The sequence below is a fragment of the Bombus pascuorum genome, chromosome 10 (genome assembly GCF_905332965.1).
Source record: "Bombus pascuorum chromosome 10, iyBomPasc1.1, whole genome shotgun sequence".
Lineage (NCBI taxonomy): Eukaryota > Metazoa > Arthropoda > Insecta > Hymenoptera > Apidae > Bombus > Bombus pascuorum.
The window spans coordinates 7,289,309-7,315,073 of NC_083497.1; the positions used below are offsets into that span (position 1 = coordinate 7,289,309).

The 25,765-nt window shown below is 42.9% G+C and overlaps 1 protein-coding gene across 1 annotated transcript in view; it reads left to right on the top strand.

Annotated features, from left to right (window-relative positions):
- LOC132911328 (diacylglycerol O-acyltransferase 1) overlaps positions 1 to 25,511 on the top strand; it is an 89,244-nt gene extending 63,733 nt beyond the window's left edge. The window contains exons 7-12 of the mRNA XM_060967937.1: positions 808 to 982; positions 2,312 to 2,420; positions 12,190 to 12,234; positions 19,343 to 19,521; positions 22,940 to 23,090; positions 24,046 to 25,511. Of these exons, the coding sequence (XP_060823920.1) occupies positions 808 to 982; positions 2,312 to 2,420; positions 12,190 to 12,234; positions 19,343 to 19,521; positions 22,940 to 23,090; positions 24,046 to 24,222 (836 nt within the window). The 3' untranslated portion in view covers positions 24,223 to 25,511. The remainder of the gene's footprint in view (positions 1 to 807; positions 983 to 2,311; positions 2,421 to 12,189; positions 12,235 to 19,342; positions 19,522 to 22,939; positions 23,091 to 24,045) is intronic.
- Positions 25,512 to 25,765: the final 254 nt, after the last annotated feature.

Genomic DNA, 25,765 nt, shown 5'->3' on the forward strand with positions numbered 1-25,765 from the left:
GTCTCTCGTCGGCACGATGGTACTCGCGGCAGTCACGTCGATTTCCTCCCGGTTGCAAACAGCGTTTTGGACGTTGAGCGTGTCGCAACGACTCGAATCGGACCGATCGCTCGGTTCCACGGCCCTTCCCGGGTAACAGCCGGCGCGTAACTGAGCTTATTTGAATTCCAGATTGGATTATCCGTTGGATTTGGATAAATGAGGGGATTCTATCAGTTATTCGTGCTGGCAGGGGATTAGGCGCATAGATGAGAATCGGTCGCGTTTCGAGTCAACCAACGAGGAAAAACTTTCCGCCGATCTTAGCGAAATTTTGTCGTGGCATACACTACCACGCTTTAACGTGTTCCATCGCCTTCATATTGAAATCGTGTAATAACGATGACTACCGTAACAGTCGCGTAGCAATTTGAACTTACGTCGCACGAGGGATCGAAGTTTAAATACTCGTTGGTTTTTCTTGGAAAGATTAAACTACACCGGCTCTTCCCGGTCCTTGGGGATGCACGGAATGATTCTCGAGCACTGCACGGCGGAGCAACTAACTTCCCGGGTACCTTTTCATCAAATTCCCCGTTGAAGCTTTCACTTTCTTCTTTTTTCCTTTTCTTTCTCTCTTCCTCTCTTCTTTCCTTCCTTTTATTTCGTCGATTTTTGCTTTTCTCCGGTTTTGGCCCGGTTGCAAGCACGAGAGGCTGTCCAAGGGTTCGCGAAATTCCTGTTGCTTGCCAGCCGTGGCGTGTGATTCATCGCTGTAATCTGTTTTTTCTCCCTTTAGTCTAACGCGGATACGATTCGTTGTTGCAGCTTCCATCGCGAAGCAAAACGGCGACCAGGTCGACGACTTGAAGCACAAAGTAGACGGCGTGGTCTTGGTGCAATATCCGGACAACTTGAATCTCCGTGATCTTTACTACTACATCCTGGCGCCTACCCTCTGCTACGAACTGAATTTCCCCAGAACACAAAGGATTCGGAAAAGGTAAATAGCGAGAGGTTGAATTTTTTTTTCTTTTTTTTTTTATAAACCTTTTGATCAATACATTTTAGGAAATATTCGAACGTTTTAGTTTTCCGCGCACGGTAAAATTGTCGGAGAGATTTTTAAAATAACGAGAAGAGAAACTCGAGGTATATTTTAGAACTTTCGGTATCATTGGATATTCTACGCCTGGAATATACGTTCTATAAAACATCCATCATGGAACCAAAAGACCAATATTGCTTTTTTTCCCTCTCTTCGTATATTCTATTTTTAAAAATATAAATTTAGTTTTAAAATGAGTAAAACCTGTTCCAGTATCCTGTTTTTGAGAAACAACCTTTTACTTAGTCATCTTAAATAATCGACATCGATCGCTTTGAAAAAGGTATGCTCGGTTAAGTTGTTAAAATCACTAAATTTTTTAACTGCAGTTTACGAGAAAATTGCGCAGCTGAAGTTACTTTCCGTTCTAATCCCTGCAGCGTACACATTTTTCTACGTAAGAGTGGTAGATGTTGGCCAGGTTTGCACGGCACTTGCCGAAAAAGTTTCCCTTCTTCCTCGGTTTCGGTGGTGCACACTTCCTTTTGGAAGAGAGAAACGAAAGGGAAGAAGGCAAAGTTGGCGAGCGGAAATGTTCGCGAAATTAGATTTAAGTGGGCTATTGTTGGGAAAATAGAGAGAGGGTACGTTTGGATGGACTCGCCCGGAAGCAAGGTGATGTATTCCTTTTCGTGCTTCCGGGTTCGTACTTCCGATTGTATCCGGAATCCCGGAGATTTTCGTGGAACACTTTCCTCCGTCTGTACGGACGTATTTCGACGATGCATACAGCCGCCGCCGCCGCCGCCGCCGCCACTGCCGATTCAGTCGGATGGAGTGCATCGGCGAAAGAGAAGTCTGTGGCTGGCCGACGTTTCTTGCCACCGGCAGTTGTTGGCCCACGAAAATCCCTGGGACGAATTGCGACGGGGAAAAGAAACGTCATATCGCGTGATTCCCTCTTGTCGAGTCATATTTTTGGATTTTCTCGGCGAGCGTGGCGAATTTTCGACATACACGAAGTGTGTATGATAAGAGAAATGTAACCAACGTAGCTAATGTATTATTTGCAGAAAAGTCATGACGTAGACTAAAAAGACGTGGCTGACTCTGTTTGACTAACGTACGTGAAAATGGGTCATGCTTTTACAGGACTAGAAACTCTCGGTACATTTTCTACGAAGCGAAATAGTATATTTAAACAAGAGACAATATTTTTGTTTTACTACATCCGTGTTGAATGAGTCTGTAATTACGTAATTCACATTTTACTTATCTGTGCAGATTTCTAATTAAACGAATCTTGGAGGTGGTGGTTGGCTTGCAAGTAGTCATGTCGCTGTTCCAACAATGGATGATCCCGTGTGTGAAGAATTCGCTAGTCCCATTCAGCGTAAGTGTTTCATATAGTCTTTCATATAGCCCGTTAAATCCTCTGTACAACGGCGCGATGGAAAAATCTCATTACGCCTGGAGGAACGGCCCTCTCGAACCTCGTACATCATAGAAAACAATTTTCCATTTTCCTTATCCGTTTTACTTTCTTGCTCGTTGAACCAGTACCGCGGTACTAGTATCGCGGTGCTATGCATCACGCGTTTATCCCTTTTATTCTCTACTCGAAATAAATAATAATCTATCGTTCGATATATCGACGTGTATCGCGAACGTTATTAAGGTGGCTAATTATTTATACGAACGGTCGTAAATAAGATCTAGGAAACTAGCCATTGGGAGCAAAATGGCTCCTAAGATAGTGAGAGTGGAGATGAACAGAAGTGTAATTTGGTTTCAGCAAATAGGTACGATCAATCTTTCTTGTAATTCCCAGACTGCTAGCTACGATACGCACAAATATATGGTCGACCGACCCCAACCTGTTCCATCTAGTCTCTCGCACGCCCGTTGCTCACAGAAAATCCCCATGCACCCCTTGGTAATGACATGTTTCTACGCACACCGCACAATAATGGCCCTGACGACCCATCAGTTTTTATCTCGTCAGGCTGTTAAGCGGCCTCTTTGCTCCTCTTTTTCCAGTTATATTTGACAGGCTGGATCATTTGTTAGGGAACATGGCCATGAGGCTCGGCTCTCGCGAAAATCTACCAAGAATTGTACGTGTTTCGCCAATGTATCGCACCACAGTCGACTGTAATCAGGCTGAAGCTGTAAATATGGCGGATAAGCTAGTTGGACAATTTGGACGGAATGCAACTTGGAGAATACGATTGTATCTTTTATTATTGCCGATACAATGGCGCAGGAAAATAACGTCCGTCCAGGGAGAATGATAAAGTTAAATGAACAATGACATTGATGGGCAATTCTGTTTGATAATTCAGTCGATCTGTGTAATGGTGTGGTGTATTTTCGGTGTAAATTTCGTCGATGGCAGGAACAAGAACGGAACTTGAGACCGTGAGCTGGCAATTAAACTCGTTCATTCTCGTCGATTGGTCGATTTACTCGTTGCCTCGTTATTCGTTATCGAATCGCGCCGTATCTCGGCGTATCTGTTATTTACAGCCACCGAATCGCAACGTTGCGTTGTCAAAAAGTCGAAAGGGAAGAGTTACGTCGCTTTCATATGACACGGTAAACCGCGGCCGTGTTAACTCGAAAAGGGTGAGGGGCTGTAATGTCGCGAAATTATTTTTCACCTAGCATTGGTCCGACATGAAACAGCCACCGCGATAAAGACAACGGCGATCTCGTGCGCGTAATGAGTCGACGGCAATTTTGCCAGCACGTGAAATTAGCGTTGCGCGAGCAGCAATTGCGGTGGAAACAATACGAAGAACCGGCAAACAACGTACTGACGTTGCCACCATTTTTCACTAATTTTTTTCCTCCTTTACTTTTTTGCTTCATTTTAATTTGTTCGTCCGTTCTTTTCATCTTTTATTCCTTTCTGGTCTTTTCCATCACGTAACTCTTTACCTTTGCTTAACGGTTAAATCGCAGACGTTCCAGTTCGTTTCACGGTCAGTGAAGTACCGAGGGTAATCAACAATTTGACGTTTATTCGTTTAATTCTGTGACATTAATTGAAAAAATTCAACCAGGCTGCGGTTTTGATTGTTCGTTAACGAGGAGATGAATAGCTCCGCAGCCAGTGTGCATCGGTGGCAGAAATTTCCCGCGCGTGTTCGCCCAGTTCGTGGATTTAAATGGATCCTTTTACGCGGACAGTTTTAACCACGGCTGATCCGCGCCGGACATCCGCGGTTTACCAGCTATATCCATAGATGGCCGTATAATGTAGTCGGCTGTTACCCATGCGCTACCATTCTAAAACGTTGGAAATTTTGGTGATTTCTTTGTTTCGAATGGTTCGTCACGTGTATGTACATTTTTCTTTCCCGCGAGAAAGATCAAGAGTTTTACCCAAATGGAATCGACAACAGGAATTAGTAGATACGTTTGTGTATGATCGGACGTATTAAAATTTAGAATGTCACAAATACAATTGTTTCAGAGTTATTCTTAACGTTTCTCCGTACCGCTTAACGACGCTTTTCACTGAACACTTCATTGACAACCACCACACTCCACTTTTATTACCTTCTTCTCTGTAGAGTGTTATAAAACCATTCAAGAAGTTTCCAGCTACTCGTATTTTCTTTCATAATTAATGGAACTGGCTAAGAGAAGCGTATTCACGATGTCGTACATTTTTTATGAGTTCCAAAATTGAAATATTATCATAGTGGAAGGTACTTAGGGAAACACTCTCCGGCAAATCTAATATGCCACTTCGCGAGAGTAAAAAACTGAAACTTCCGGTTAATATACTCTTTTATTCGCTTTGTCTGCGCAACAAAAGATAATATCCGGATAATGAGTAGCCAGTCCAGTCTCGCGGCAGCTTTGGAGGGTGCGCGGGGCGTGTCGCCGCGAAGTAAAAACGGAAGGCGAAGAGAGACGGGGCGTAATTACAATGTGATGAGCAGCGGGCGCAGTTATCAATTCCCGTGGATAGCCGCGATTCATTGGCGCCCGCTCGCAGAGGAAAGCAATATCCACGAAATCGATTTCTTCTCGATGCCCCTCGGTGTCAAGCTTCACGCGACAGTGATAGACCATCGCGAAGTAGGTCGAAAGACGGAGACATTTCCCCCTGCCAGCTGGCCGGCAACGATCAACGACGTGACTGTCGTCTCTGCCATCGTGATTCGCAATTATCGAATCCAATTTGTCGGCTAGAAAGGCAGTCGAGGTGGCCAGACTGAACGAGAAAGAGAGAAGATGTTGAAAAAGGGTGGGGACCGGCGTTGCGATCGAAGATAGAGAAAATGACGAGGCGGACGACGTGGAAATGGATAGAGAAAGAGCTTGCCACCCCGGAATTAACTCTCGTGCACCTTGCACGGTAATTACTTGAGTTCGATCGATGTCGTCAGTTTCAAGATTCCTTTATAAGCTAAGGGAAAAACGAGACCGAGAACAATATCTCTGGTTAGTTCTATTGTTACGTCAAGATTTAACCGTTCCTATTTCTATTTCTATTTCTTCGACACCGTCTTCTTTACCGTAGGATCTGGAATCTTACAGTTACAGGGAATCTCGAACAATTTACCAGAAGCAATTTGTCCTCGATTGAAAATCGTGTACCGATGGAGCTCGGCTTGTTCGGGATCCACGCGGAATCTCTTCTTGAACGCCGGTGCTTACGTCGATCTACTGGATTCGATGCTATGGAAACGTTTAATAATCCGTTGGAGAATAGGTTGAGCAGGAAGAGAACTGCTCGAAAAGCACCGGCGGGACAAGGAACTAGCGAGAACTATCTAATCAGCGGTACCCAAGTTTTGACTGGCTGTCTTGGCCTAAGGGCGACTCCTGTTGTTACCAAGTTCTGTGTTCCAAGTGTCCGGTTCTAGTTGTTTAAGGGCATGCTACCGTTTAAGGTTCGCTCAGTATTCGAGGAAAACGAAAACATTATGCGTCGCTAGAGTTGGAATATTCTCGAAGTTTACTAGAAATTATATCGACAGTATTGTAGAATTTATCGTTGTTTATAAATATAGATCTCATATCGTCGTTGTATTTGAGATTATTTTTATCTCAAAGGAAATTGAAATATTCTTTTTAAGATTACTATGTATATCACTCCAGTACATTTTATTGTACCATATTCTCAATACTATGTATGTATATATATATACCACATTTTCGTAGTAACTGAAATTTCTCGAGCAGTTCTGTCGAGTCACACTTTCTAAGAAATAGTCTGCACGCTTCTACTTTTCTTACATTGATCCCATCCATCTTGGAATCTTTTTGTTCTGACCCTCCCCCAGATCTATATGTATGCTTCAACTATAAGTTACAATAAAAAATTGCCCGTTTTCTCTTTGGTTTCAAACTCCAATAAAATGATCTGCTATTACAATTGCAATTGTTGATTACGTATACAATTTGCATGCAACTTCGCTATTGATACATTTACATTTTCCACTTTTTAATTACAAGAAATTTCATTAAAGCGTGTTCTTTTCAATTAACAGTATACATTAATTTACTTCTCCTTCAGTAGCTTCGTTGACGAGCCACTGAACGTAGATTGCAAAACAGTATCGAAACCGAAGTTAAAGTCACCCTACCTCAACTATCAGGAGCATCATCGAACTTGGTATTACTAATTAACACGAGCACAACTGCCAAACGAACTTCTGTTAACAAACTTCTCGTTCATTCAGGTATTAATGGCTATTTATCCGTACTGAGAATAATATTATTAATTACACCTGGATGGAATCACGTGCTTGTTATAGACGAGATCGCACGTATATTCGTCGTAACGCGTTCATTGTAAGCGAAGGCCAACGCTTAATCAGACGTAGCCACTGTTTCGTTCTCTATATGGTTAACATAGCCGGATAATTAATTATTTGAACGTTTACAGGTTGACAAGGATAATTTTTTCTAACGGATTTTACTCAGTAACTTCGCGCCACCGGGCTACCAACTTATTAATCTCAAATGTCATTAGGATTCGTGTTGCGCCATAGAGGTGATTCATGCCATTGGCGATTAAAATCATTTGCGGGTCACGCGAGTCATCGATGTCGTATAATTTGTACTCCAGGTCGTTTGTCTGTCGGAAAAGTGGAGAAAGGTAAATAGGAGTTTCACTATGTGAAACGGTGTTCTGCAAGGTGATAAGATTTTTCAGTCTGACGCGCATACATAACATTGATGGTTAATAGCGCTACCAGCAAGAGGCCATTCATCTTATAGGTCATTGAATATTTTCTGTCTGCCGTGACGTGTAAATAGCCGGTTGTACGTTTCGCCTATCTTTCACGGCGCACATCCCTGCACACGAATGACTTCACACTGTAGAGCAACGGTGACGGCGTGGTCGCATCGAACGTCACCTTATCGGCTCGACGACGTGCTACTGCTTAAAGGGATGAACGTTTAAAGGATTTTCGAGGGTGCTGGAGAGTGCACAAAGGATGGTGAGTCAGTGGGTGCAGGCTCTGCAGCTTGGTTGTTCGCACTTTCGAGGCCGTTGACGACAAAACGGATGAAATATCGTATCGATTTCCCATCATGAATGCTCGTAAACTGCCTCCTTTCTCTCTCTCTCTCTCTCTCTCTCCTTCTTTTTTACTCGCTGTAGTATGCAATCTTCTTCGGAGGCCGTGACTGCACGCACGTCAACGAGCAGTTGAGGAAGGAAAAAAATCGTGTCCGACTTTTCTGTACATCGATGACTTCCAATATTTTTATTTTCTCCCATTCACTCGTTCTTCTTCTTTTTTCCTCCTCGTATCGGCTTTGAGCTTGAGTATCCTGCTGAACATTGTCGTTTGAAAGGTATTTTCAGTCTGTCAGATATTTGTCCGGTTCCATCTAAGAGGTGAAACGATCAACAGTGACTGGAAATGACGGAAGGTAAAATACGACAGGTAAAAATATCTCAGCTAGTGATAGCTGAAAAGCCGATCGTCCATGTTCGGTTGATAGCACATGATTATTGCAAATGAAACGGTATCCTTAATAATTTCACCCGTGACACGGGCAAGAAACCAGACTATTCTATTTTGTCGACTCGACGCTGTTTCCTGATATCTTCAACCGGAAATTGAGGTTCTGTTCACTCGATCGTTAACGAACTTCCATGAATATTCCTTTCGGCATTGGACATCGAGTATCGAGGGTTATACGTATCGAACCGTAACCAAACGTCAACTCGAGAGCAACCGAGACGGGAAACGTATCGAGAAGACCTTAATTCTTTCAGCTTGTTCGTGATAACAGCGGCGTACAGCTGACAGACGGGAAACGGGAAGAACTATTACTTTCGTTTACACTGTGATGGGAATTCAATTACGGAACGTAGTTTCACGGTTGCTCAAAAACGTATCTCCACCGTCGATCTTCCCTTCGCTTTGTAGAGAACTAACGTCATCGCTGAATGGTACCGTTGCGTCCGTTATGACATTTAATAAATGACAAGAGCTAGGAGAATTGATTCGACGAAAAATAACAAGAGATGGAAAGGAGGGAGAAAGAGAGAAAGAGAGAGAGAGAGAGAGATCGTGTGTGTGTGTGTGTTCTTCTACGTCGTTTGCTCGGGCTAACATCGGATGTGCCGCGACCCTTCTCTCGAAATTACTCCTAATTTTTCTGCCGCGAGTGACGGAACGAGATGAAGGGAAGATAAAACGCACACATAAACACCCTGTGTATAGCAACGATTCCCTCGATTGCTCCGCCATTGTTGACTCGCTCGGAATTCAATTCGAGGCTAGTGAATTGTCAGTATCTCGAGAATAATCGCGGCAGCGCGACAAGAAGGTGTTCGTGGATGCAAAGTCGTAAATCTCTGATCGCTAATTGAAACGATGTCGAAAGAAGGAAACGATATCGCACAAGCTTCCACGGCGGAGATGTCCTAGTGCGAGTAAGAAGGAATGGTTTCTTCCAATCGTTTCTCATTCCTTCTTTTTGCTACTCGTCCCTTCTTCCGTTTCTGTTTCTCTCCCCCCTTCCTCTCTCTTTCTTACCGAGTCTGAGAAGGCGCTTATAGGTACCCCGCGAGACGAAAAGTACTCGTCGCGTTCCATTCTAGCGAAAGCTCGTATTCAGTTTCAGTGGCGTAGACAACACCGTTCGTGGGCTCGAGTTACGACTACTTTAGTACCTCGAGACCGTTGGCGTTTCCGTCCGAGACGGCTTATTATAACCCTTTCCACCCCAAGGTTTCTGGCCTTTGACTCGGTCAGAGACGATCGATCCACATGGCACACCATCTCACGCGACAAAGAAAGAGAAGAAATAGGAGAAGACGAAAAGATACGATACATTCTCTTTTTATTTTCGCTTCGAACGCCTCTCCACTTTCCCCTTCTATGCACGCGGTGAACACGACTCAAGCTGTACCATTCATTCGGGAAACCTCTCGAGCCAACCAAGCATCCTTTCAACTGGAAATAGAAACGCGATCGTTCAAGATACCGTCGGTTTTTCGGTGAAGTTCAACAAGTCCTTTTTCGTTTCTTGGACGGGCCACGCGTCATCGAATAGTGACACAATTTTTTGCAAACACAGAGGGAAGATAAAGCAGTTCCTTTCGGACCTTTGATCGCTTTTAGGGTCAAAGGGTTTCTAACTGAAGTGACATTAGCATGAAGCTTTATAACACGTACTTAATTTTCTCGAGAAACGCGATGCCCTGTTACAGTCTCAGAGTTAAAAAGTTAAAAAGTGAATGCCAAAGGTATTACTTTTCCTAGAATGTAGTACTAATGAAAAAGGACGATGTCGAGGAAAATTGTTATACTTTTAATCAGCGATGTCTTATCAAAGTTACAAGAACTTTGTTAAACAAGATTTTGTTTAGCCATTGACTTTACTCGCGTTACATATGGTTAATTATTCGCCTGTAAACTTAATTAATTCTGTCGAATTACTACTCAGAAACTTCGATAAATTTATATTTATAATGTTTTATTTCTTTTCGATAAAATTAAAAGTTCATTGGGTGTTTCATTGACGACGGTTCTCATTATAAAAGACCAACATGAATAGATCACTTGTTTATTGAACTTTTCTTTATTTAGTATATTTAATTTTATAAAAGGGTGGTATAAATATAAATATATTATTTTTTAATTTAATCCTCCATTAACGTGCAAAAGTCGATTCATTCTGTATTTGTGATAGTATTTAAACTCCGTGAAAATTCAACATGATGCTTAATTCAACGCTTCCTTATCATCCGTCAGATTCGTAGACTAGAACAATCGAAAGAGCTTTCACACTTTTTCCGTTAATTATATTCATCCACGAATCTTGATATTCGCTCACGAAACGTCAATTATCTTCTTTGCGAAATTTTTATCGGTCCGATCAAAACGATTATTTAAGCCCGAATTCATGGAACATCTCGTTAGCCAGTTCGAGCGTTCCCAGACCGTGCGGGTCCCCTCAAATTAGAATATTATATTCCGGGTTTATAACGAACATGCATCAAGCACTGTAATTACGAATCCCACGATGCATATAATTATACATAGTTTCGTTTTAATCTGCGAAACGTTGGCGAAATTGCCGTCTCCGAAACGGAATCGAATTACATTCAAATTGCACACGCATAATTTCATATTTCCCCGAAACTTTGCACATTCTTCATTCGAACGAAATTTTATTCCACGAATCGTTATTCTGTTTTTTTCTCACTCCCACATTTTTCCATTCATTTTCTTCCTCGGCGATTTTTATCCTCTGTAAAAGTCTAAAGATTATGTAGTCACGAATACATCCGCTGTATTTCTGTATTTACGTAAGCCTGAGTGTATGTGTGCATACAAATGGCGTGTTGAAATCGACAGGAGGCTCTTTAGGTATTTATTTGTAAGCCTGGGTATATAAGCACCGTGAGTTCTCGTGTTGTGCCATTCGGAGAGACCTCGACAAACCGCCACTTAAGCAGAACGCCGGAAGGGTAGTTTCCTTCCCCTGTATTCAATTAGTACACCGCACGAAATATCAATTCCATTGCTGGAAAGCTCCTTCGACGTTTTCGAGTGTGGGGGAATAAGAGGATACTTTCCAGCGACCACAAGTACTCATTGCGCCCAGTTACCGAACGCTGTTAATCTATGGAACTTCGTGCTCTCCATTTGGTTTATCAGTCGCCATTTCAATTGACGTACATTTGCATACCCTTTATAAACCGAGTATTGTTACCTCCATTCCTTTAAATGGTAGTTTTTAAATTCTGATGTATCTGAATCTCCATTTTCAATTTTTTTAGCTTTCACTCCGATATGACGTTAAGAACTACCACTGTCTTTTCAAAAAGAAAAATGGTTAGCGATTCGTGTTAAATAAAAGAGATTCAGGGATTGTAGAGTATAGTATATAAAGTGGATTCTTTAAACGTGGAATGGTATTTCAGAGCTTTTTACATGAACGTTTTTCTTTATCACGTATAATTACGATGCCTTGCTACATGACGCGGATCGCAGGGAGGAAACATTGGTAGCATTATATTTTCATTGGAAAATATACAACGAATATAACGCAAAGTATGATAAATTTCGAGGATATATTTACATTGTTTCTACCACAATGAATAAATATAAATATTAATAGTTACACAATTGCATCTACGTATCTGCACCTATGTATTTCACACGCTTGCCGAAGATATACTCGGAATTTATTTTCAAAAAATACCATTCTTTCAAACAAAAACATACCATCATATATAGTATATTGTGATATAATTTAATTTTTCTTGTAGCTATGGCAAATATTCTTCTACCGGCCAAATATCGACATGGTCGAAGAATCTTTAAACATCTCAAAATATTTTCATATTCCATGCAATTGTGCTTACATCAGTGAATTTGCAAGAATTCCACGCCAGCTAATTATTTCGAGCTAATTTTAATTACGAGCCACTACTGTTCATCGCGATCATTGTGCAAAAATTTCTGCTCGTACTGGGCGAATTCCACTACATATTCCGCAGGTTTGAATCCAATTAGGAACTTTCGTTTCGTACCATTCTTTCACCCACCCCCGTCTCCGTCCCTGCAACTCCCAATTTCGGTCTTTTAGTTTATTTATTTTCCCTTATTTAGCGCTCACGTGACTTCCTTTGTATTAATGATCGAACTTCGTTTATTTTTCAGAATATGGACGTGGCGAAGGCTTCCGAGCGTTTGCTGAAACTGGCCGTGAGTATAATCCAATTCAGTTGAAAACAAAGTAGGCGCGTGCTGTGGACCATAAACACTTCAGCGCTTGTATCATCGAAGCGTGATTAAATCTACGAGAATTCGTATCTTTTAATGCGAGAAATCTAAATTTTTTTTTAATGAAATGCCAACAACGAGCACAAGTCATTTGTTTTTAAATTGCAATCGAAGACAAAGGTGGACAGGTACTATAAGCATACATATGGATCAATGAAGTTTAATCTACCTATTACTAGTGTTGTATGTTTAAGTTCTATTTATTATATATACTTGTAGCACATAAATTATCTAGTAATTGAAATTAATTTTGTGCAAACAAATCGTATTTGACGAAACTTCATCGATATCTATTTTCGCTACTGTCCGCTTATTTTTGCCTGCGACTGTATTTCATTGGTTCGCGATAAGAATTCCTTGAAAAATAGTAAACGTGGAAACCACGTTCTCTCGTTAGAATTACTAAACCTACCTCAAATGAACGTTTCCTGTTTCCAGCTAGACTCGTGGCGCGTATTTTCTCTCAGCAACGTACGAACTTATACCGACGCCTGTGCGAAACATTATTGCACCTGTGTTCTCCGCGAGATCCTCCTAGAATCGTTTGCCATCCCGTCGCCATCCGCTCTTAGGCGGAAAGCCTCGGAGCAATATTTGCGAATTCAATCTCCTTTCCTGTTCGCGAACTCGTCGGTCCTCGCTGGAACAGTGAAGGCGATGTACGATCTCGTAACGTCGAGGACCGGGAACCGTGTCGTCGATAAGTATGCCACTTAATACAGTGCGTCGTTGCAAACCCCTGGCGCGAATAGACACGGTGAGAACGTTTCAGTTTCGATTTGGCGAAACATAGCTACAACCGTTTCAATGCACTCGCTTGTGAAACTTTCGGCGGAAAGTACGAATTCATGATTCAACTTTCGTCCTATGTACAGCAGGCCGTGCACCTTTGCGTCGTCGTCTCCGCGTGAATTATACGCTCGCAGAAGTCGTAGAGACTGCCGGGTAACGGAGTTTTCCTGTAACTCGTGCTGCCTTTGCCATCGATAATCGAGCCAGCAACTCGAGGCAACCGCTTGAAGGGAGAGCTATTCCCCCTCTTAATAAGATATTCTTTCCTCTGTCGTGCCGGAGGCGACGTTTTCCTCCGCGGGGGAAGTTGCTTCGTCGATTCCGGAAGTGGAAGGCTATGTAACTCCGATGCGGCACGTATACGTATAATTCTCTTACGAACTTCGTATTTCCTGGCCGGTGTTCCGAAAGCAGTGAAGAAGCTCGGAGCGCGTCGTCGACGAAAACATATAACAGCGGGAGGCCACGTCCGCCATCTCGTATTCGGAGTACTTTCGTTGCCTTTAAAGCGCGTACCAAGGTAATTTCATGAAGCTTCTCTCGCATCTTCATTTTATTCGGGTATCCCTCCCCACCCGATTGTTTCACGTTGGAGGCGGTGTTGCTGCGTGACACCAGAAACAGCGATCGCGAAATACGGATAGTTTGTGATATCTCCTGGGCGTCGTTCATTTGCAAAGGGCTTGGGAGCTTTAACCTGCGTAGTTCTACGTGTATGGATTTTATCGAGTTTCGAATGGCGAGGGGAAATAGCCGCGTTATCCCATAACCGGCGACGTAAACTCGGAAAACACAGCTTCATAATTTGACACGTAACATTTGCGGATACCATTAAAGCCACGATCCGATACTCTACCCCTCCACCTCACCCACCTCCCTTGGACCGCGCTTTCAATGCGTTAATTAAAATTTTCACTTCGGGTTTACAGCGATAACAGTACACAGTCTCGTGTAGCATGTTGAAAGGGGTCACACGATGCGTAAAATACGCGTCGGGACTGGCGTATCAAAGGAACAACGCGTCCATCATCAACGATAAAAACCATTAGATTAATTCTGTATAATGTGATATCGCGGAACGCTGTTATTCGCGTACGAAAAGCCGACGGCGATGTCGGGTGAAAATGGGGGATTGGGGGTCACATTAATGGAAGGGTAATCAGAAAAATGGATTTTCGAGTTGACCCCGTCCACAACATTTTCCTGTATTAACGTGAAAGCCATGTTCGGCTAGAAACAAGTGTCGTGCAAATAAGCAACCCCTGTCGTCGATAATGGACGAAGGATTTTTAGCCCCGCGAGCGCGGGAAAACCGTAAATGTAAATTTATGGTCCGTACCAGTGTTTCTGTGACAGCCTCGTCACGTATAACTAATATGCCTGACAATTGAAATGTTTAATATCGGTCAACGTGTTGGAAAGAGCCGTGCATTTTCGAAATATTCGTCTTTTTATGCGATATTCGTTTGTAGTTGATATATTAATCGAACGACGAGCCAGCGCTCGCCAAACAAAGGATCGATTGGCACGCAAAGAAGAATATGTATGTTTTCTCGTTTGAGAGAGAGGAAATTTGAACAAGCACTCGCGAATGAAATCGTACAATGTGTACAGCATGACTCTTACAAAATGATTGATGTTGTTCCCTTCGAATCTCGGAGATTCCTGATGGAATCTTTCTTTTCACTGCGTACTTCAGGATTTTAAATTATGCAAATCGCAACGAAAATCTTCCCATATCGATCGATGCTTTTCAAAACTCTAGAAAACGTGTCCTTAACATTCAATTTCATCGGTCTAAGAAGATATAAAAATTTGGAGTTCCGATGGAACTTTTAAATTCGTCGTTTCCGATACTTCTGTCTTTCTTAAAAATCTACCCAGCCAGGTCGACGAATCGAAAGAAGTTTGTTCAACTGGATAAAAGTTCGCTTGTCTGTGTAAAAGGCTACCAATGTAGTTTATCGCAGACATTTAACAAATATTCTGCATTGTTTACCACGCAGCGTTCGCCAAAATGGCATAGCTTCGCTCATCGAAGACAATCGGCTGTTTGCCAAGAATCACCCTGTATATTTTACTCGCGTCTTCGCTGTTGTGTTGGAGGCAATCTGCCATGGCGTCCATCGAGATCGTCAGCCCGATTCCATTCGATCGTCGTTACCCGTGCTCGTTATTCTCTCGTTAGTCCGAATGCTCCAGATCGAAACTAGCCAGCCGTAGTGTTTCGATCAGTGAACCGGACTCGGTGAACCGAATTCAATTATATGACTTGGTCCCAAAGCGACTACCGCGAATGTCCTCCTGGAGCGTGTATAATAGTCGTGTTGTTCGTTGTTTGCGATTAAAACACGCCAGCCAAAAAGTCACGCATGGCTGAGCTTCGCTAACAAATTTTTGCCGGGTGCCAGTTAATTGGACCCATCGCGTCATTAATTATCGACGTCTGCGGCTCGACGTGTAAACAACAGTCTAGCTGGTCTGACGTTTTGTGGAAAAATCAACCACATCTCCCTCTCTCTCTTCCTCTTTCTCTTCACTGTCGAGGATTATTCGATTTCTCTGCAGGAAAAAAGCTCGATCACGCGATCAAATAATTTTGAAAAAGGGGATTACTGGGAAAAATCGAAGAGCAGAGGATCGAGTCGACTAGTAATAACCTTCTCCGAGAGCGATATCGACGCAAGCTTTAACTGGAAGATATAAGTGGTTCGGTCGAAGGTTCCTCGGGGCGAACGCAACGAAAACTCCTCTTCCAATCTCATAAGTCACGCCACGAGAAGGATTGCTCATTCTTGAAGCGCCTCTTTTGTCCCCTTTTGTTTTCTACCTTCGCCGTATCACGCTGAGAGCGAAGCGAGAGAGAGAAAGAGAGTGGAAGAAGTTTGAAGCGGGAAAAATAATTGTTTGCCGATCGAAGGAGCGAAATCTGCGACAACGGAGGGTCTGCAGAAGAAAAGAAGCCCTCGAGAGAAAGAGAAGACCACCTCCGGGATACACGAGCCTGATACAGGATCGAGGGAATCCTTATTTTCGTTTACACCGCAAATAACTGCGAGGCTGTTCGCACAGACCACTGACCATGATCGTCGTCGGTTAATTGCGGTTCTTATATACGAACCTTGGCTGAACTTGGAAAACAGAGGGTGGCAGTGTTCGACCAAGGGGATGGATCGGTGTGTATAGAGATGGTCGCGAAGAGGAGGTGGTTTCGGTACTGCAATGTAGGACGAGACTTTAATCTCGTCGTAATGGGGAAACGCAATTTTCCTGCAGTCCGTTGCCAACGAGGTCGTTTCCTTAGATCGATCTACTTTATACGAGCGCGATCCTTCGCCCCGTCCACTCGTCGCTCGTTTCGGAATCTCTTTGACGCGCGACAGCCCCTCTGACGAAAAAGACGAAGTACCAGGTGAAAGGAGAGGAAGGGAAGACCATGGGATACACAGACACTCTCCTTTTGCTCTTTTATTCGGTGTCGACCATGTGCAGATCGTGTCCCGTCCTTATTGCAGTTTCTCCTACGTTAGACTCTAATGTGTACTTTATGTATATATACGGAACGAACGATCGATCGATTTCTATCAATAATGTAGGCATATTGGATTCAGAACTACGACCAGAGAAGGGTCCATTGAATTTCCGATATGTACTTACTCATGGTTGAACGTAATATAGACACGATCGTGATGGCTGGTATCGTTAGCCGATCGGGTAAAAGTGGCGGATGAGTGCGATCAACGATCGTCGTAACAATTTATGTATCCGACTTGCGCTGATTGCTAATTCTTTGGAAAGATTTATCGTCGTTTATTATACCATTTGCAATATTTTTGACTATTTTTGTTGTATTTTAATCCTACATTTGTAACTCTAATAACGCGTACATTTTGAAAATTTTTGAATTAATGTTAATCGATACTCTTTCCATTTTTCTCGCAATCTTTGCTACGTTTCAGCTTCGTACTCTCATTTTTTTCGGTTTTTCTTCTCACTTTTCGTTTTCTGTCTGCTCATCATTGCCCTCGTGGGAGCATGTCACGTACTATTTACTGCAGCGGCAAGGTCTACGCGGCTATGTAATATAACGGGAGTAGCTGTTATCGTATGAAGAACGGGATATAAGAATAACAATCAGGAACGGAAGAAAAATTGAGCAAACTTTATAGACGTCTCGTCGAGATGACGGAGAAATTGCCCGATCCTTTTTAACCTTGTCATTATTTCTTCTCCGACGAGCACGATACGATTTCCCATCAGGAATCGATCTTCCATTCCGCTCTTTGAGCCACAAGGACGATCTCTTGAAAAAATATTGCTTTAATAACGATACAATCTTCGGTAGACTAACATTTGATACGAAACGTAAGCACGTTCGTTCTGTTTGGTTAAAGGACTGGATCTATTTGAGCACAGCAAGCTTCGCGTAATAGTGATTCGATCTTTTATTAAACACTTGTTATATCTTCGATATAAGTTGGCACGAGCTGTGAAATTTAGACTCGTGTAACAGCATGGTCCTCGTCTTGTCCCTGATGTATTAAAACAACGTTTATCAAGAGGAAAGAATGGTTTAAATCTTTAAATAGATTAAAACAACTTCACCGAGGCAGGAAATAATTTTTCGTGGGTTCTCGGGAATAAAAAAAAGAAAAAAAAAAGAAGAGTGAAGTATAACAATGTAACGTAACTGGAAGCAGTTCGTTGAAAAGAGCGGGCTTAATAGGAAAACTTAGTTGCCACGAGCCGACCAAACGAACCGAGAAAATTCAAATTCCCGCGGGTCTCTCGCTCTGCCGCGTCACATATCACCCGCCAAGATTTTTCCTCCTTGATGGAAACTTGGGGCCACGGTAGAAGCCGTATCGTTCTTGAAATAGCCGCTGGCCAGGAAGCCGAGACTCAAAGTTCTCCCGACCGCTTTTTCCTTTGTGGTATCATTGGCGTGTCTCAAACGGTTCAACAAGGTTTTATCCCGCCCACTCCTGTGGGTGATTTCGTGCTCTACCCCTTTCTACTCTTTTAACCGACGTCATACCCGAGGTAAACGAAATTAAAAGAGGAGGTAAGTTTTTGCGAAGTACGTGAACTGCCCATGAGGGAAGAGAGATGCAATAGCGGTGTGGTGATGGTGATGGTGGTAAAAAGGAGTGATGAAATGAGGAAAGACAGAGGAGATCCTATCTTCTGCGAAGAAAGATGTGCTCTCCCTCTCTTTTCATAAAAGTGCCACGAATGCCTGCCGGCAGAAGAGACTTGACCTTTGTGCCTGGCAACATTATTAAGTCCTTTGGAGCGCGTAAAGGGCCAACGGAAGCAGCGAGGGTGCTTCAGGGGGAATTAGAGAAGACATTCGAAACGAAATAACTTCAAAATTCTTCGTTGAACCGAGTGGGGCAAACCGGAAAGGAAGATGGTTACGCCGGAAGAATCCGTCTGATCTCGCTGCAGACACGATTGCCTTTTACCTTCCTCTGTGTTCTTCTCTGCGATTCTGTGCAGCGATTGCACTCTCCCGGTGATATTATTTCGTCGCAATTTTTCGGAAATTCGCTGCCAAAGACTCGGCAACAAGAAGACTTAACAAGACGCGCTGACTCGAGCGTGGAATTACCTCTCGCCCCGGAGTCCAATGTGAATAACGCGGCCCACTAACTTCTCCTTTTTTCGTATCACCCGCAGTTAATTCTTTGTCTCGTCATTAGCAGGTTATTTTAAATATTCTGAAACGCGAAACAGCCATCGATGTTCCTTTAGTAGTTACGCCTCGGCGGCTATCATATTTTCTTCCTTCCGTCGCGTCGTTCCTCTTCCCAGCCAGTTTCTGTACTCGGCGAGTGTGCGCTAACACTGGTTAAGAATTACACGAAATTGCACGGTCGCCTAAGGCTACGGGAATGGAATATCGAGAGACGCGAATTTGCATTGGATTAACGAGCCGCCCCCGGACGAAGATACGAAACAAAGGGAAATAAAATATTGGCTGGCGTCGCTGTCGGCTATCTGGCCCTCGCATGTTGTACATTTGCGATCTAACAAAGATCAACGCGCGCGCGAAACGATACATCGCGTGAAAAACATTTCACCGCCGGTAATAGAGAAGATGAAAGTGACTTCCATTTGCACCCGTTCTCCGAATAAATGTTCACCCTTCTGACATACGACTCTCGTTATAATCCCAAATGCTCTTTTTTAACTACGCGTATGAACGTATATTTGTTTTCGTGCGTTTTTGTAGATACCGAACCATCTGGTCTGGCTGTGCTTCTTCTACTTGACGTTCCATTCGCTGCTCAATCTGATGGGTGAACTGTTACATTTTGCTGATCGAAATTTCTACTGCGACTGGTGGAACGCGGATAACATCGACACCTTCTGGAGGACATGGAATATGCCTGTACATCGGTGGGCCGTGCGGTAAGTATCGCTGATACGATGTTCCGGGCGCCACAATACGTTGAGATTTCGATCGTGCGACGACCAGCCACTGTTTGGTCGAGTAAACGATCCTGCGCACACCCTATTTGGTTCGATCGAAAAATACCGGTATAAAAGGTTAGATCTTAGATTGCTACGATTCGAAATGGAGCCACCGTTTACGTTTAAGCGATAGCCTAGGCTAGATTACACTATTTTGATTCTATCTCGCAGCAGGCTGCTAGCATACCTACAATTTTGAGGTTCTAAGATGTTGAATCTTGTATTGTTTCGTGACAGTTAATCGTGTTATTTCGCTGAAAAGTGCAGATTTGGTAAAACTTGAAGTTCGTGTAACGTTGCAAATAAGGGCTATAGTAATTTGAAGATGTTTACGATTAACGATATAGTATAGAGACTTAATTTAGCTTCGAGTTAAAAGGTAACTACTTGGAGTTATTTCTAGTAAAATCGATGGTATGATCAAACTTGCATTGAGATTCAGAAGAAGATGTCGCGTTTAATCGAACACGTTACAGTACCTCAAATAGCTTTGTAGATTGTCATTTCGAGCTTGAACGCACAGAAATGATGAAACTTAGCTTTCCTGGCGAATAGTTTCGTAGTAGACGGTGTGAATGATAGGAGTAAAGTCAGAGCGAGGCGTGATACATAAAGGTAGATCAGCGAGGAGAGGTAAAAGAAAGAAAATAATATCCAGCCGCGAGTCGTACTTTTGATCGAGCTTCTTTTCGCCTAAGCGGCTAAACTTCGTTAACGAGTGTGTCCTGCTTTAAGGAGATTTAATTACATTTTTCGCGAGAACCCGGGACCTGTCTGGTCTCCGAATAGGAAGAGAAATTTCCGCGAATCAGAGACTTTCCCCCGTAACCTGTACACCATCCCTCGGACCGCCGCCTCTTTCAACCCCTGTGGAAACTGCTCTGCGGCTAATTGTTTTAGCTTCTACCGTGCACTCCCACCTTTTCTCTACACCCTTCTATATATATAACCGCTGCCACTCTAAGTAGTACTTTTAATGTCTGTGTAACTGGAAAGGGTGTCGGACGGCGGCTGCTGTTTGAAAACTATTCTGCCGCAAAATGAAACTACCTGCAGATCCGTGCGCGTCGAAATCTTCTGTTTTAACGTTCATTTCGGAAAATTAATTCGTAGCCGCATTTACGCGCGTAACACCCGACCATCGATGTCACTTTTAATTAGTTTCTATTTTAAACCTTTGTCATTTCCATTTGGCTCGAATCATGCACGACTGTTACAATGCTATTCTTGTACTCGTAACAATATGGCAGGGTGGTTGAATCATTGTGTAGCAAATGAAATATTCACATCTGTACACGTCGAAAACTAATTTCAATCGAGAACAATTAGGCGTGATATTCAAATCCCAGTATATAGAATTTTGTAGTACGTGATTTCATACGTTTTCGATATGGAATCACGTTTTAGTACTCTGACGATTGTTCGAAGGTTAAATATCTTTTTTTTTCCCAGTCACCTATCGTCAAGTTCAAACTCAGTATTTATGATTTTCCAGCAACTTCTGGATAAATCTTGTTCAGGGTACACTGTCAGATAAGCGCGAGCTTACGCCCTGCTTGGCACTTTTTATTCCCATACGTCTTACCCGTCATCGTTCCATTGGATTATGCATCGCTCGCTCAATACAATCAGCAAAGTTGCGAGAAACTTTCCATATAGGGCCTTCCACTTTTCCACCGGTTTTGCCGGTGCACGTGCCGCTAACAACTCGCGCCACCGCGGTGACGACGGCCGCTTTTACTTCGAAAGTAGCTCCGCGGAAAGTTTAAATCCTCGAAAAAGGTAGCCGTGGAAAAGTTGTTATTGCGGGGCCGCGGGAGACGAACGGTGTCGTGTACGTGGAAGGGTTGGAAATCCGAGGATCGAAAGGATCTTGTGAGAAACGATACACGAGAAAACAATAATTCTTTACTGTCTAAAGATATAACTCTCCAAGGAGAGGAGGTGCACGCCTGTGCATGAAGATCGAGTGAAACGGCCGAGTTTCGACAGATACGCAACGCAGTTAATGTTCCAGGCCTGTGAACGTCTCGGTAGATTAATCGGGAAAGAATCTTATCAAGTTGCAATTAACTGAATTCTATACAATTAACCGGGTAAAAACAAAGATCTGTTTCGCTATTTGGAAACGTCGAAATCGGTGACGTTCCCAAGACTCGAATTTCATCCCCGTCCCTCGACGTTCTTCGAACTGCACCTGTGCTCCCAACTCTTCTCCGCGTTCTTCTCTTCCTTCTTCCCTCTTTTTTTTTCTTCTCTGTCTGGGCCGAGATATGCAGCTGCAATTGCGAGCTGCAACTGGCACGCAGCCATGCGACCGCGGCGGCAACGAGTGGTAGAAAAGCGAGCGAAGGGCGGGGAGGGAAATGGGCGCGAGAGGTGAAAATGGAAAAGCTGAACGGAGGAGGATGGGTACAGGGAGAGGACGTAGACGGTCGCAGACGGCGGAAAGGGGGAAGGACGACTGTCGACGAAGACGACGTCTTTTCAGGTTTGTAATGGGAAAAGCCGATACGCATCGTGGTGCGCGCACTTAAGGCTGTTTATTCCCCGCGGCACTTATAATGCCTCTATAACTGGAAGATATTTCGAAGCGTCTTTTCCATGAACGACGAGAACCACGAGCAAGGGAAGTGAAGAGAAGGAGAAAGGCCGAGATTGAAGAAGGAATGGTAAAAACGAAACAGAAAGAAGAAAAGGGGCCGCTATTTCGTGGAGCAACAAGGAGAGTGGACCTTTAAGGAAAGGCATCTCTTCATCGCGGCGACGAAACCGTCCACGACGACAGCTTCCCACCTTTGAATTTCCTTCCTTCCTTCCTTCCGTTTCTCTCGCTCTTGTATGCCGGCTCTTTTCTTTGCGCCATTTTTTTCCTCTTCCCTCGTCGTCTTGCAGCTTTCTTCATTCCAATGCACTGCTACTGATAACCAAGCCGGCTAACGATCTCTTCCTGTCTCTCGGTGACTCGTGTCGTTCCCCTCCCACATTCTGTGAACCGACACACACCACAGTGTCGCTATTCCGGCAAACTTGCACAGCCATTGCTTTAATTTTTCGAGACGATTCCGCCCACGCTGATCCTTAAACGCCACGCTCCTTATCTACATCCTCGTTCTCCTTCGCCTCTCTCGCCCTTTTTTTAACGCTTGCGCGCGCTATTTTGCGGTACAACATTGTAATAGGAGCGACTACACGCCGAGGAGACGCTCTCTCGGGTATTTTCGCTGCACAGAGAATCGTCGAGGGAAACGAGCCAGAGAACGCCTCGATCCTTTCTATTAAACGGCCGCGTAATTTTCCTCCGTTTAATCGTAGCCAAGCTTGAAACGTTTTTGCGCGATTATTTTGCTTCCAGGCACTTGTACATTCCCATCATCGAGATCGGCTATGGGAAAACGACCGCGTCCGTCATGGTGTTCTTCATCAGCGCCTTCTTCCATGAGTATCTCGTCAGCGTGCCGCTGAAGACGTTCAAAACGTGGGCGTTCCTGGGAATGATGGGACAGGTAAAATTTACTCGTATAATATTCGACTCACGATCTAAATTATGTCTATGGAGCCGATGTTCAATCTTTTCGGCACGGTGGGAGACTATAATCACCCATCGCTGGTGCACTCGCTAGCTTCGAGAATTTTGTCCTCATATATTTGAATAAGAAAATGAAGAATAGCTGCCGAGTAGCTTTGAGAATTTATTATTAACTCTACAGAAGTCGCGAGAAATCTGTCACTTATATAAGAAATCTTTTTATAAATATTTTTATATATTCACGTTGTCAAGTTTATTAATAACCAAGTGCTTTTATATTACATATAACATTTCTACGTGCCTGTCGCTCCAAACTGGACGTTGATATTGCAAATTTCTTAGAATGACATCGACATTTTTATATTTCTGAGATTATGACAAAATATATCCCAAACATGCTAATATTATTTATAACGATCGTTATACACATATACATGCATCAATGGAGGATTCTGGTCACTGTATTTAAATGATTATTACGAACTTAGTTACTTTATTAGTTCATTTTTCACATTCTTTTAATATAAAAGAGGAAACATTACACCACTGCGCTAAACATTGTCGCTGTAGCGCATATTATTAAAGTCACTGCATTTCTCAGATACACCGCAGCGGGAATTTCTAGGATCGCGATCTTCGCAGGCTTAAAACTTTGAAACGTTCATCTACGTTCAGCCAATAGCCACTCTCCTGATCCGAGCTGTACTGTACCGAAAGAGTTGAAAGAAATTTTAATCAACCAATTCCTTCGTCAAACATCCAGTCACACAAAGAACCAAAGAAATCCTCCGACACGATATCAGCTATCTCAGTCGCTCGAAAGTTTGCCGCGGAAGAATCATCTTCTCGGAAGCGATCCAACTGTCGAAGGATTAATATTAATTTGCAGTCTGCCACCCTCGATGAAGAAACTTTTTTAATTGATTTTCCAGATACCATTATCACTGATAAGTAAGAAGGTGCAGAAGCATTGCGGCGCCAGATGGGGCAATATCACAGTGTGGGCGAGTCTCATTATCGGACAACCACTTTGCATAATGATGTATTACCACGATTACGTGATAACTCACTTCGGCGAGAACCTGATCGAGGATTACTCCACGGTATAGGAAACAAGGAATAGAACGTGAAACGAAGATCACCGAGAGGTCGGCAAGAAGAATTTCAGTCGGTGAATGAGACAAACTCGCCACTGTTCCATCAATCGTACTTTTCCTCTTGTTTTTCACACCTCGCAGACTTTACCTTCGATTCGTGTATAAGCTATTTTTCAAACGATTCCTCGACGTTAACGGGAGTCCAAGTTTTTTATTATCTCGATCGTGAAAAAGGAACGGTGACGCTTCATAAACGAAATTTTAAATCACAAGCAAATGCCTTAAGTATTACGCTTCGATTCAAGGAGTTTAGAAATTCATGCGCCTAGTTTATATCGTTGTTAACATTTGTGGGTGTAAGCCGGTATCCAATAGGAATTATATCTCGATGTTTTCCTAGCATTGCAGTTATCTTTTTAAGGTGGATCGAGTGTAACAGTATCAATATATTACAATTCCTAGTGGATCGATACGTTAATACATTGATGTTTAACTCTGCATCATGAGAAACTAGCCTGATTCAAGTTAAAAGTGAGAATTTTACATGAACACGCGATATAACGCACTTATTATATAATTATTATTATAAGATGGGATAAAACGTCGTACGACGTATCATATTCTATTTCTTTTCTCATTGGTGGTGATGGTAATGTTCGTGGAATTGTTGCTGTAAGACTGTTGTTCACTTTGTTACAAGCGTTTTATAGATTATTGCATCTCATGCGCATCTCGTCTTCGTTGATGCTGAATCAATCGCTTTTTCATAAAGATTATGATATTACAAAGCGATGAAATTATGAGATTGAAAAGACCAAACACTGTTTGTCGTGTATCAATGCGACTGGCATTTTAATCGATAGCGTGTGCTGTGCAAAATGTATATTTTATCTTTTGAAACAATTTTATATTTGATCGCCCCCGTGCCTCATAAATCCTCGAGCATCCTTTACTTCACGAACGGCAAAACTCGCACGAACGGTGATATTATGCGTGCATTAAGACAATAATTCAGCATATTTTTTCTATCTGACGATGTTTTATTGCTTGGAAGGGAGGTAAGAGCGCATCGAGGGAATATTAGCCGTAATAAATTTATCCCGGGTGCAGTTTGCTGTTGCGTATTCGGTAAATATTTCAGGCCAACCGTTGCGTATCACGAAGGAGCAGCTGCCGAGGATTTAACGAGGCAACTTGGTGCCAGTTGTATACGAACATACGATTTTGTAGATTTCGTCCTGCGCTCCCGCTCGCGTGCCGTACGAGCGCGACTGGTTGTCGAATAAACGAGATCTTTGTTACCAGCCTCGTTAAATTTACTTCCATCCCTTCGGAGAAGATTTGATGGAAATGTCGTCGACACTGGGGTAGAAAGCAAATCCAAGTTTAACGATATAGTATTAATACAAAATATTCCATTTGATACTTAAATCTGTAATACAAGTAGATCCGTGAATTATAATTAGATTGCGGATTTTTATGCACCTTCTTTTATTTTTATGAACATAACTAAAGAAATAGAATTAGAATAGAAATTTGCTTCATCTACTAAATA